This window comes from Aethalodelphis obliquidens, unplaced genomic scaffold (assembly GCF_003676395.1).
Source record: "Aethalodelphis obliquidens isolate GAN/ISIS:26980383/991018 unplaced genomic scaffold, ASM367639v1 scaffold34, whole genome shotgun sequence".
NCBI lineage: Eukaryota > Metazoa > Chordata > Mammalia > Artiodactyla > Delphinidae > Aethalodelphis > Aethalodelphis obliquidens.
The window spans coordinates 12533525-12547259 of record NW_020837978.1 but is presented as its reverse complement, the minus strand read 5'-3'; the positions used below and the strand labels follow the sequence as shown (position 1 = coordinate 12547259).

The 13735-nt window shown below is 50.3% G+C and overlaps 1 protein-coding gene across 16 annotated transcripts in view; it reads left to right on the top strand.

Moving 5' to 3' along the window:
* ATXN1 (ataxin 1) overlaps window positions 1–13735 on the top strand; it is a 399625-nt gene that overhangs the window by 365071 nt on the left and 20819 nt on the right. For all 16 annotated transcript variants that reach the window (XM_027128420.1, XM_027128428.1, XM_027128426.1 and 13 more), the window contains one exon: window positions 10108–12160. In XM_027128420.1, the coding sequence (XP_026984221.1) occupies window positions 10268–12160 (1893 nt within the window). In that variant the 5' untranslated portion in view covers window positions 10108–10267. The remainder of the gene's footprint in view (window positions 1–10107; window positions 12161–13735) is intronic.

Below are 13735 nucleotides of genomic sequence, written 5' to 3'. Positions count from 1 at the left end.
TCTAGTAAGTCAGTTCCACACAGCAGACTGAGAATATTGAGACACCAGCAAGTAGCTGATGGGTTGCCCCCGTTGCTCCAACACCTAGAACTCTGTACGCAGAAAAGTGACACACTCAGTGCTGCTTACATGTGTGTGCCGCTGGGTAATTGCCACAGGGAGACTTTCCCTGTGGGACCCTAAACCAGATCAGGTTGTCCCGGGCAGTGTTTTCCTCCCTCATTCTGTTCCATTCATCTGCCTGGCCACAGGCCACTGTTCTGGAATGTAGATTTGGATTTATCTGGTCCTTGGTCCTACATTCTTTTCCCTGAACCCCGATGAACTTCATTTATTATGCTTATTTTATTACTTGATCTATTTATTTTAAGTGTATAATCATCCTGTGCTATATAAGAAGGAGTTTATGAGCCAATTACAAAGTTAGAGAACAGTTCCCACAAGACTGCCCTCACTTCTCACACCACTTATAGGTTCTGGGGTGGGGGGAGTCCCCCATACCACCGTCAGATCATCCATTGACTAGAAGCACAGAGCGCCCTGAAAGCTGCTGTACTCATGTTCACAATTTACTACAGAGAAAGGATACAGGTTAAAATCAACCAAGGAAGAGGCATATAGGGCAGAGGTCTGGAGGGGTCCAAACACGGGGCTTCCGGGTGTCCTCTCCTCGTGGGGTCATGGAGGGCGTTACCTTCTCCCAATCCTGCAGCGTGACAGTACACACACCGTACTGCCACCCATCGAGGCTCCTCCAAGCCCCGGTGTCTAGAGATTTTCTTGGAGCTCAGTCTCGTACCACCCACGTGGTTGATCTTTTATCCTCAGCTCCTCCCGGAGGTTGGGTGCGTAACTTTAGTCTTTGAATTCCTCCAGAGGTTGGCACTGATATCGCATGGGGTCCAAAGCCCCCCTCATAAATTATACTTTAGACTGGTGGTCAAAGCCCCCAGGCAAACAGACAGACTTCTATAGGCAGGACCTCCCAGTAGCCAAAGACAAAGGCCAGACGTCTGTTTGGGTAGGGTTAATCCTGCACTATATACCAGCAGATCTACTGCCTAATCCGAGAACTGGAACCCAGGTGTTTGCATTAGATGAGTCAAGATTTTCATCTTATTTCTGCCATTTATGAGCCATGTAACCTTAGGGGAGTCCCGTAACACGCTAAGCCTCAGTGTGCTGGTCTTTACAATGGGATGATAACACACTGGCTGTTGCTTGTATGAAAAGCATTGCGATCTATAGTCTACACAAAGAAAGCCCCAGTGGCTTCTGTCATAACCTGCTTTGCTGCGTCCCAGGAGGTCTCAGGGCCTTTGTCGCCAAGATGGTGGTAGAGTTGTATAGTGTCCCAGAGACTGGAAGACAACCACAGAAGGGACCCCATCATGGAACTCCCAGGAGGAATGACCTGTTAGTTCAAGATTATACAGAACCTTCCACCCGCCCACATCAAGGGCAACAAATGCCTCAAGACTGTCTCAGACTGCCTCAGTTCCAGAAAGGCATTTTTTTTTACTTGATGGAGATTTTCATGTTCTCTGTGTGTAAACTTGGGCCATCTAATCTCCTGGAACCCCAGCACCCTGGTAGTTGAGAGAATCTGACTAAGCCCCCTCCAGCTACCACGGGCCCCTTGCTGTGTGGTGTGTAGCGGAGCTTATGAGAGTGTGTGTGAGAAGACAGCTGGCAGCCTTCCCTGTGGGATGTGGAAAGAAGATTCTGCAGTTCCCCACCATGCCTTTGGGGAATTACTCATCTAAGTGCTGTGGAAGAGCAGGCAGAGTGGAACCAGGAACCATTACACTTAACCCTTACAGAGACACGCCAAGCTCGAGTTTAGCATCTCACCTTTCTGTTGATTCTGCTTGTACCTGTGGAGTGGCTTTCATGCTTTTGGGTGTGAATGGGGGCCTGTGCATTGGGAGCTATTGTAACTATAATCCCTTCTACCAGCTGAAGAAAGAAAATAAATTCTCAAACATCCATGGCTTTTTCTTTTGTGTAAATCACAGGTGTGAGGAAAAACCCAGATGCTGGAAAGGGTTGAGAGTTTGAAGGTATTGTGTTGATTTGATCACGGAACCAGGAGAGATTAGTGATACATCAGTGTGGGGATTCAGGAAGAAGCATTTGCTGAGTTACAATTAGGATGGTGAGCATTTATTGAGTGTGTGCACGATGCCAGGCACTGTGCATACTAATTCCTCCCCGTTTTATAGGCAGAGATATTACCTATAAGATTACACACTGTTGAGATACTTACTCCCTAAACTGGACACATGTATAATTTGGAGTAAAATAAAAATTACAAGAAAGAGAAAGATTCCATAGGCAGTAGGAGTGAGGCCAGGGTTGTTGGTTTTTTTTTCTTTTTTAATTTTTATACAATTTGTAAAGGTTACTTTCCATTTACTGTTACCACAAAATATTGGCTCTATTTCCCGTGTTGTACAAGACATCCTTGAGCCTATCTTACACCCAAAAGTTTGTACCTCCCCCTCCTCCACCCCTATATTGCCTCTCTCTCCTTTGCACTGGTAGCCACCAGTTTGTTCTCTGTATCTGTGAGCCTGCTTCTATTATGTTGTATTCACTAGTTTGTTGTATTTTTAGATTCCACATATAAGCAGTATCATTCTGTATTTCTTTCTCTGTCTTACCTCACTTAGCATAATGCTCCCCCCCCCAGTCTGTCCATGTTGCTGCAAATGGCAAAGTTTCATTCTTTTTCAGGGCCAAGTAGTATTCCATTGTATAAATATACCACATCTTCTTTATCCATTCATCTGTTGATGGACAGTTAGGTTGTTTCCATATCTTGGCTATTGTAAATAACGCTGCTATGAACATTGGGGTGCGTATATCTTTCCAAATGAGTGTTTTGGGAGTTTTTTCAGATATATGCCCAGGAATGGGATTGTTGGATCATATGGTAAGTTCTATTTTTAGTTTTTGGAGAAACGTGCATACTGTTTCCCACAATGGCTGCACCAGTTTACATTCCCACCAGCAGTGCAGGAGGGTCCCCTTTTCTCCATATGCCCGCTGTCCTCGACAGCACTTGTTATTTGTAGATGAAGCCAGGCTTTGAACTTGTCCTTTACCTACACCCCAGCCTATTCTTTCTACTACTCTCTGTGTCTTCCCCCTACTGGTACTAGTAAGAATATTAATTTGTTACCTTCCTATCAGTAATAATAATGTTTTATCCTGATATTCCAACGATGCCCATGGAAGTGAGTGCTGAACGACTTCTGAAATGAGATTTCTCACTGTTGTGCTAAGAACATTCGATCAAGAGTCAAAAATTGACAGATCCTTGTCTCCTAACCCCAATTCTAACCATGTTACTGTGGCCAGTTCTTTGCACCTCGTCACAGCAGTCCCTCTGTCCTTAAAACAATTCACTCAGGAGCAGGGTGAGAACTGCTGTGGGGTCGTGGAAAGCACCTATGGTTCCCAGCCTCCAGCCAGAGTGGTGGGTAAACAGAGGTGCCCGTGTCCCGGGGTAGCTAATCTGGCACACACAGCCCTTGAGAGCAGAAAGGCATTTGCTTACGTATTGAACCAGGGAAGGTCTTGACAGAAAAGCATTTCCGGCTTTTCTTAAAAACTCAAACTCGACGTCTCTTGGACAATCCATTTGGGACCGGTTTCAGGCCAGATGGATATCCCTTCAAGTGATTATTTTTCCTTGAGCCTTTCCAGGAGTTCCAGCACGGGCAGGCTGCCAGGGGACACTGGCTGCTCAGATGCTGCGGCGACATCCCACATGAGCCAGGGACAGCCCAGCCCAGCTGTGGGCCTTGCCCCTCTGCCCTCCTCTCTCAGGCCTGACCTCCTGTGGACACAGAAGTGGGCCATATCCCCATGCGGTGGACCCACCCAGAGAACAGATCTCCCTGTTTTTCCAGAGGTGGCAAAACCCACTAGAAACACCCCCCGGTGTCACAATCGTCACGTGGATGAGATACGATAATGGCAGAAGCCAGGAACCAAGGGAGAGCTTCACCCAGGCTTGAGGAAGCCTGTCACTCTAGTATGCTGACGTTAGAAGCAGATGAGGGAGCACGACTTAGGGAGGAGGGAGACCGGGGGGCGGGGTTAGCTCCATGCCAAGCAGAGGAGTTCAGTGGAGGAAGGGCAGCAGAGCGGCTGTGCGTCTTGAAGAGTCCCCTCCAGCATCTTTCCATCAAGGAGATGGAGATGTGATCAGAACAGTGACTCCGAGTCAGTTTGTTGCCCTCAGAGCTTCCCTGAGCCAGGGAACACCCAAATGCAACTCTATTCTTACAGGTGGATTTAATTTTTTTTAATTATTACATTACATTTAGTCACTGTATTCATTGCCCCCAAATCTATAGATGAACAGGGCCCCCCAAAACTGTTATTCTTGGTGCTAATAATATAAAGAGAGGGACTCTTTTCTCCTGCCTGTCCTCATTCCACTAACATCTCAGCTGTAGATGGTCATGGCAGATCCCTGCCTTCCCAGCCCTGTGTGGCATGTGTCACTTCACTGACTGAAGGGTCCTGCACCCTGGTGCAGACTTGAACTTGCTTTTGGTGACCCTAGAGGGAAAGAGAGCTTGTTTACACAGCGTGATAGCATCCAGGGTTCTCCACCTCTGACTCTGTAGGATTTTCCCTCTGGGGTTTCAGCGCTGCTGTGCCCTGGATCACCACTAGGTGGGCTCATTGAGCCTGGTGCTGGGGGGTCCCTGCTGGCAAGCCTGTGAAGTATGAAGATCTCTCTCTCACTTCCTTAATTAACTCCGCCTCTAACACGGTATGCCACGCCCCCTGCAGTCCCTGATTAGTGCTAGGTGGAGTGCAGCGGTGCCCTGTACGTTTTCTCCCCCTCTCATCCCTATGATTGTGTCTCTCTTCCACATGGGACCATCAGTTCGTGTCTCCAAACTCTGCCTCAACACTTGGGATGACACGGGGATCCCTACCTCATGAGGCAGCCCAGCTCATTTTAACAGTTCTAATTACTTTCTCATTTCTACTGTATACAGTCGTCGCTCAGTATTTGCGGGGGATTGGTTCCAGGAGCCCCTGATGCTCGAGCTCCCTGGTCGACGTTCCATGTAGGTGGTTCTGCATCCTCAAATTCAGCCAGCTGCAGATGGTGTAGTACTGCAGGCATTTATTGAAACAAAAATCCCCGTATAAGTGGACCTGCGCGGTTCAAACCCATGTTGTTCAAGGGTCAACCGTGTATCAATGTAATTTGAAGGTCAGTTCTGCTCTCCTGCCTTCCACGGAGGGCCCTTTATAGATCTGAGCATTGCACCTCTGCTCCGGCTTTTTTCTGTCCCCCAGGCCACACATCTTCAGTTGCCTCAGCTGTTACTTACCTATCTTGGGTCCAGACCTCCCACTAACCCCATCGCTCCACCCTGGGCATGCCCGCCAGTGTCCCCTTGCCTCAGGACTTTGTGGCTTTACCAGTGCCGTATGCTCCTGCAGTATTCATTCCATTATTGGGAATACTGTGCTTTTTAAAATGAAGCTTATAGTTACGCCAGCTTTTACGCACCATACCCAACTGTTGGTTCATATTGAATGGATGGTCAAACAGAAAATTCCTGGACTCTTTGATGTGAACTATTCTTAAGTCAGATTGCTCCAACCCTGCTATTAGACTAATTGAGCTATTGAAACCAAGGGCAGGGCATGTATATTTATTCTCGTTCATCTTTATTTTTTTGGTTTTGTGCCATCACTTCCAGCTTCTCAGGATATGTTTGAATATTAATTGCAGTAATATATTAAGCATCCCTTTTAGCCTTCTGTTACCTCTAAATATGATAACCAAAACACTAATAAAATGGTGAACAGAATAGAACTGAAAATAGAGTTCTGGCATACCATTTGCCCCATGCTGACACTGAATAATTAAGGTCCACTGTACATACTAGAAACAAGGTAAGTGTTTGATGAATGAATATGTGATCCACTTCCTTTGGTGCATTCTTGTTCAGTCAACCATGAAGGTATCTAATTACGCTATCATCCAACCCACCCTTCTCCATCCCAGAAACCTCAAGGATATCAGAGTTGGGCCTGTTTTTAATATTTAACCTAAATGAAGTGCCCTTGCACTACACAGATCTTCCTTGTGATAATTTAGTAAAGCAAGAGGTTTGCATGTCAGGACTTCAAGAATCCTTGCCATGTCCTAGTGACCTCTCCCATCAGGTCCAGGTGTTCTGTCTTTTAAATGGTCATATGTTTTTTTCCAGAACTGACACAAGCTCACCAGGCTGCATTTCCTCCTCTTTAAAACCGAAACCACGTCTCTGCTGTGCATGGACATACATGCCAGACAGTCATGGGTTTCACTCAAACTGAGAAACTCGCAGGATGGAGGGTGCTGGGCAGAGCAACCTAGTTTATTGCCCTGACCTTGGAATGCATTTTTAGGACTGTATGTATCAGATTCTAGGAGTGTCTTCCATTCAGAGCAGTTGGTTGTTATTTACAGGACTCGGAATCAGTGGGGATCATCTCATTTTCCTAACACTTCCGAAGCAATCTGAATCCACGTTAATGGGGGTGGGGGGGGGCTCTGGGGATTTTTGAATGATATCAAAGATATAAATATCTTCCTTTATTAAAGTCTGTTTTTTCTCCTGGAGATGATTGAATTATACATAAAATGTACAATAACAGCCTTTTTGAAGTGTATTTCCTTATAGTTCTTGAAGATGGAAAGAGCCAGAAGAAAAGGAGCATCTGTTACTTAGAACTGTATTGGGTCTAGGTGACCCCAAAGTAAACAGCTGGGTTCTCCCTAAATATTAGCTGCTTATCTCCCAGGCTCTACCGATTCTGTTGGCTCACAGCACCTAGTTTGGTTTCCCAGCACCTACTCCATCAGAAGAGGCTCCAGACGTTTCCTTTACTTAGAAGCTTATGCAGACAAGCTGAGTTTCTCACACCTTGCTGTGCATGTGAATCATCTGGAGGTGTTGTTAAAATGCAGACTCTGAAATCAGGAGGTTTGGGTGGGGCCGGAGGTTCTGCTTTTCTAAAGCTGCCGGGGGAGGTAGTCTGAGGACCACACTTGGAATAGCAAGGTCTTATTGCCACTGAGCTAAATTTTAAGATACTGATGAGAGAGATACAAATGTAGATATAAAGATGCTTAAGATGGGTGTATTCAGAACAGCGATTAGCAGGCAAATTGTATGTAGTGAACCCTAAATAAATTTGTCTCGATCCATCTATTAATTCCCTTTCCTAATAATAATGTTGAAGCCTGTGATCTGCATGTGTGGCTCTTCGGGAACTTAGCAGTTATACAGTGGTGTGTGGCCCCGTGTCTCTTGTTGCGACAGGTACATCCGGAGGTGAACTCCGGGACCCGGGTGAACCACTGGTGCGTTTCAGCACTGAAAAGGCAATGAGGGACATGGAGACCATGTGTCTGCGCTAGAAAGAGACCCTAAAAGCAGACATCCACTCTCCTTTTTTCTTCTCTTCTTCCTAGTCTCTTTCTTTCTCCCTTCCTTTTCCCTGCTGTACTTTGCACCTTCGCAATTTACCTCTCTGTTCTTTTAATTTATGAACTATCATCCAATGTACCAGGGACATGGTGGCGTCCTGTGGCGCCCTCTCGTGGTTCACTGAAAATACAGCAAGATACAGTCCCTATCCTCACGATGATTTCCCCTGATGAGAGATACAGACAGTATAGAGAGCTAATGAAACACAGAGGAAGGGACACATGCCCCAGAACTAGAGAGACTCGACTCCTCCAAGCTGCGCTGGTAAATAGGAGACAAGGTCCTCCTAAAGGTAGGAGAAGGGAGTGTTGAAATTTGTATCAGTTTGGCCCCAGGTCACTCCAGTTAATCTTTGTATCCTTGATTTATCATTTGTATTATCTGGAAAAGATGTTTATCAATGGACAACTTTTCAGAAGAGTATATTTGAATTTGTGTGGTAAGGCCGATATGGTCCTAGTTGGTCCATTAGCAGAAGACCAGCCATGGAATCTACACAGAGATCTTTAGGGCCAACGGAGTCAGCCAGTGTCTTTCAAAAAACAACACAGTGTAAATGAACCAAGGCACTGCCGAGAACCAAGTCAGCATTCGTATTCAGATTCACTAAAGCTGAGTTCTTTTTTTAAAAGTACCTTCAGAGGGGTTTTCTAGGTTTGTGTATGGTGCATTCTGTGGTACGGCAGTTTTACATTTGCATTGCTAATGGACCTCTTTCTGAATGCATTTGACATTTTACTTGGCTTTGAAAGGACTTTTATGCCGCTATTTTTTCTTCCCTAGAGCTGCCTTGGGCTAATTAACCTAGTGCCTTACTGGCTGGGCCTACTATATTCTCATTCCGGATTCTGACATACTACTCTTGCATGAACTTCCCTAATGAAATCCTGTGGGGTTTTATTGGATCAGTGCTGCTGTGGAGCCAGCAGGGGGCGCATGGAACAGTTCGCTTTGAGTCCATCTCCTAAATGACTTTCCTTTGCTAGTCTGTGTGGGAACAGAGTTTATGCAGTTCTTTCTTAGCGTGACTTAAAACCTAGAGATAAAAGATCAGTTATCAGTACTTTTTAAGTAGTCAAAAGGGGCAGCTGTTTTCAGTTTTTGTAGTTTAATTTTATTCTATCATTGTTCTGAAAATAGCACTGTCATTGTAATCTATTTGCACATATTGGGTGTAAATTACGTGCCATGCATTTCATAAGAGAAGGCTATACAGAATGGAGTTATCTGGGACTTACAGAGCCCTAGGTCGGGGAGGGTAGTGCTGAAAACTGCTGCCTTAACTGTGTCTGTTTTAACATCAGACTATAGAAAAGCGGGTCTGCGTAGGAGAAATGCTAAAAACCCAGGGCCTGGAATTCCCAGAGCCTGATCCAGGGCTTCCCAGGGTCACAGCGCGTGACATGGCTCACGGCTGCAGCTGCTACCTGTAGGCGGCCCTCACAACTGCCGCCTGTAAGCCTGGTCCCTGTTGGTTCCATTGATGATCTGCCTCTTGCCAGGTGGGCATCTGTCTGCCTACACAGTCATGGTAACAGAGTTCTGTGGTTCCTGAAAGACTGAGATTAGGTGTCCATGAAAACTGGCTCCAGGCTCACTACTTGTATGTCCAGGTTGAAACAGTCGGGCCTGAGTGGTCCAGCAGAGGTTTCATCTGTAGGGTTGAGGGTGGGTTGGCCCTTTATGGAGCGTGTGGAGAGAAAATTCAAAGACCACTTGGAAAGGAAGTGAGAGGCAGAGGTAGAGCAAGCGTAAAGCCACCCTCCTTAAGCACACCCGCGGTGCCTCAGCCTGGTTATTGCATTTTTTTAAAACCATAACCATGTTCCTGTTTTAACTGTCCAACAGATTCCTTTTGGCTTTCTGTTACCATGTGAGTAGCTGTACTGGGAGTTGTTTGGAAACTTGTAGAGAACACGATTATTTGGGGCTCCCTCTGCTGAGTTGGCCTGTGTATAGTGTGTGTGCTCGTGCGTGCATGCGTGTGTTAGGGAAGAGAGAATCGTTGTAGATCCGGTATGGACCCAGAGTCAGTGGAATCTCTGAGGAGCGCCTTTGGCAGAGGAGGACTCAGAGACAAGGTATGAAGTCCGCTGAGGATTTCCGTTCCTAACCTTGTCCTCCCAGTGCCTGGCTCAGAGGGTAGGTCTGGCTGACCTTCACCGGTGTCACCCACCTTGTGGGCATCGTTTGATTGCCCAGCGAGGTAAAGAAGAGCTAAGGCGTGGGAGTGGCATTTCTGGAAGCGAAACTAAGAAACGCATTGTCTACCTTCTGGAAAGAGAAAAAGAGAAGAGGGTATTGAGAGAGGTGTCTTAGGAGACTTGCTAAATCCATAAAAAAGAGGTTTTGACTTGTTGCATGTTGTAATGATCTTGCTGACGTCCTAAACAGTGCGGCCGGCCAGCGTTTTACCTGCTCTAATGTGGGGGCGGGCGGGGGCGGGGATGTGTTTGGAATTCACGTTGACACCAGAAGCTTAGTCTCAATCTCGAGGAGGACGTTCTTTCCCGGTGCTGATGTTCTGATCGCCTCTCTCCTCCCTCTCCTCTTCCCCTTGTCCCGACCCTCTTCCTTTTCCCAGATTCCAGGGCGGCTGCTGGCGGATCGCACCCACAGGGAGATGATTCCTCATGAAGAGCCTGGATCCCCTACAGAAATCAAATGTGACTTTCCGTTTATCAGACTGAAAGCAGAGCCAGCCAGAGAGTGAAACGGTCACCGTGGAGGGGGGACGGCGAAAAATGAAATCCAACCAAGAGCGCAGTAACGAATGCCTGCCTCCCAAGAAGCGCGAGATCCCCGCCACCAGCCGGCCCTCGGAGGACAAGGCCACGGCTGTGCCCAGCGACAACCACCGCTCGGAGGGCGTGGCATGGCTCCCGGGCCACGCGAGCGGCCGGGGCCACGCGGGCGGGCGGCTAGGGCCGGCGGGGCCCCCGGCAGAGCTCGGTTTACAGCAGGGAATAGGTTTACACAAAGCGCTGTCCGCGGGGCTGGACTACTCCCCGCCCAGCGCGCCCCGGTCCATCCCGGCGACCACGACGATGCCCGCGTACCCGCCCCCGCAGTCCGGGGCCCCGGTGTCGCCCGTGCAGTACGCCCACCTGCCGCATACCTTACAGTTCATCGGCTCTTCCCAGTACGGCGGGCCCTACGCCGGCTTCATCCCTTCTCAGCTGATCTCCCCCACGGCCAGCCCCGTCACCAGTGCGGTGGCCTCGGCCGCGGGGGCCGCCACTCCATCCCAGCGCTCCCAGCTGGAGGCCTATTCTACCCTGCTGGCCAACATGGGCGGCCTGAGCCAAGCCTCGGGACACAAGGCTGAGCAGCAGCAGCACTTGGGCAGGACCGCGGGGCTTCTGCCCCCCGGGTCCCCACCACCCACCCAGCAGAACCAGTACATGCACATCTCCAGCTCTCCGCAGAGCGCCGCGCGCCCGGCCTCCCCGCCGGCCATCCCCGTCCACCTGCACCCGCACCAGACGATGATCCCGCACACGCTCACCCTGGGGCCCTCCCCGCAGGTCGTCGTGCAGTACACCGACTCCGGCAGCCACTTTGTCACCCGCGAGGCCACCAAGAAAGCCGAGAGCAGCCGGCTGCAGCAGGGCGCGCAGGCCAAGGAGATCCTGAACGGGGAGATGGAGAAGGGCCGCAGGTACGGGGCGCCCACCGCGGCCGACCTGGGCCTGGTGAAGGCGGGCGGCAAGGCCGTTCCCCACCCGTACGAGTCCAGGCACGTGGTGGTCCACCCCAGCCCTGCCGACTACGGCAGCCGCGACTCCTCCGGGGTGCGGGCCTCTGTGATGGTCCTGCCCAACAGTAGCACCCCTGCCGCCGACCTGGAGGTGCAGCAGGTCACCCACCGAGAGGCCTCCCCCTCCGCCCTCAACGACAAAAGCGGCCTGCACCTAGGGAAGCCCGGGCACCGGTCCTACGCGCTGTCTCCCCAGCAGGCCCTGGGCCCTGAAGGCGTGAAGGCTGCCGCCGTCGCCACGCTGTCCCCCCACACGGTCATTCAGACCACACACAGTGCTTCGGAGCCCCTCCCGGTGGGACTGCCGGCCACAGCCTTCTACGCAGGGACTCAGCCGCCCGTCATCGGCTACCTGAGCAGCCAGCAGCAAGCGATCACCTACGCCGGCGGCCTGCCCCCGCACCTGGTCCTCCCCGGCACCCAGCCCCTGCTCATCCCTGTGGGCAGCGCTGACATGGAGGGGTCGGGGGCGGCCTCGGCCATCGTCACGTCGTCGCCCCAGTTTGCTGCAGTGCCTCACACGTTCGTCACCACCGCCCTTCCCAAGAGCGAGAACTTCAGCCCCGAGGCCCTGGTCACCCAGGCCGCCTACCCAGCCATGGTGCAGGCGCAGATCCACCTGCCTGTGGTGCAGTCGGTGGCATCCCCTGCAGCTGCGCCCCCTACGCTGCCTCCCTACTTCATGAAAGGCTCCATCATCCAGCTGGCCAACGGGGAGCTGAAGAAGGTGGAGGACTTAAAAACGGAAGACTTCATCCAGAGTGCAGAGATCAGCAACGACCTGAAGATCGACTCCAGCACTGTGGAGAGGATCGAGGACAGCCACAGCCCGGGCGTCGCCGTGATACAGTTCGCTGTCGGGGATCACCGAGCACAGGTAACGTTCATCCGGATCACACAGGTAGGGGGACACCCCGCCGCACCACCTTCACCGCTTCCCGGCACAGTGAATTTCTTCCAAGAGGCAGACCTGTCAGTGGCTGTGGGGATGATGGAGGGTTTTCATTCACACCTGGAAGTTAGACTCCTCACGTTTCCCAGCCACGTTCTCTAAGAGAATTAAGCCATCGTACACCAAAGCACCTGCTGTTTGTAATGAATTAACTTCTCTGTGTCTAGGGTGGGGCTGGTCAGGTACCGTTCTTGGGACAATTAAGAAGATCGCCACTCAAGCTATTTTTTTGTTCTGTGGTTTAGATGAGGAACCCTGATTAAGAAAAGTCATCTGTTCCCCTCCCCCCCCTTCTTTTGGTCAGGAAAAGACGGTGCTGGTTAAGGTGAGAACGTTAAGTGCCCAGAGTGGCCACACCCCATGACATGTCTTTGTTGTAAAATGTAGGTTTTGTTATTATTTAGGTATGGTGAGGCCAACAGATGAGAATACAACAGCCATTGAAAAGATAGTTTGTTATACTCAGATGCCAAGAGGAGGGTTTGTGCCGTGTCATGCAGGGCCACATGGGAAGCACCAGGGCCAGTCAGGAGGCACTGGGATTGAGAAACCGTGGGCAAGAGCCTTGATCGTGGTTTCAGGGGGAAGGAGTGGGTGAGGCAGGGTAGGCAGACTTCGGATTGGCTAGTTGGAATCATTTCAGCAGGCCCTGGGCACAGGAGCTGTCCCTGGGTGTCTGGTACCTGGCCCTGGGGTGATCAGGGCTGGTGGATAGTGGCCCAGAGAGTGAAAGCTCCACAGAGGAGGTGGCTGGGCTGTGGGTGTTTGCTTTGCATATGAAGGACGTTCTCCCAGGCAGGTGAGCTGTCAGCTGTCTCTAGCAATGAGCTAACCCAGGGAGGCACAGTCCGTCCAGAGTCAACAAGGCCCCAGGATGTCAAAGCATCAGATATAGAGAATGAAAGGCGTGGTTAGTATAGTCTGCAAAGTCGGGGCTGCCCCAGGTGAGCTCCTGGACTTCTGATATATAGGAACCCCAAGGACCAGATGTAGCCAAGCTGAGTCCTGTTAAAATTGGAACTGTGATGAGCTCTCTTAGTTTCCATGGGTTCCTTCAGTCCACTCTTCTCCAGTTTCTTAAATCACTTGAATGCATTTATTCTGCCCATGTGTATGAAACAGCAGTTTCACTGCCTAGCTTGCTTGGAGTCAATCAGGTTTGGCCCCGAGGCCAGGAACTGCCCTGGTGGATGGTAGAGACTCACTCCCTCTGGGAATGGTTTCACTGAGGCCTTCTTTTTTTTTTTTTTTGGTGGTATGCGGGCCTCTCACTGCTGTGGCCTCTCCCGCTGCGGAGCACAGGCTCCGGACGCGCAGGCTCAGCGGCCATGGCTCACGGGCCCAGCCGCTCCGCGGCATGTGGGATCTTCCCGGACCGGGGCACAAACCCGTGTCCCCTGCATCGGCAGGCAGACTCTCAACCACCACGCCACCAGGGAAGCCCCTCACTGAGAACTTTGAAACACTCAGATGTGACAGCACCTCCTTCAGGTTGAAATG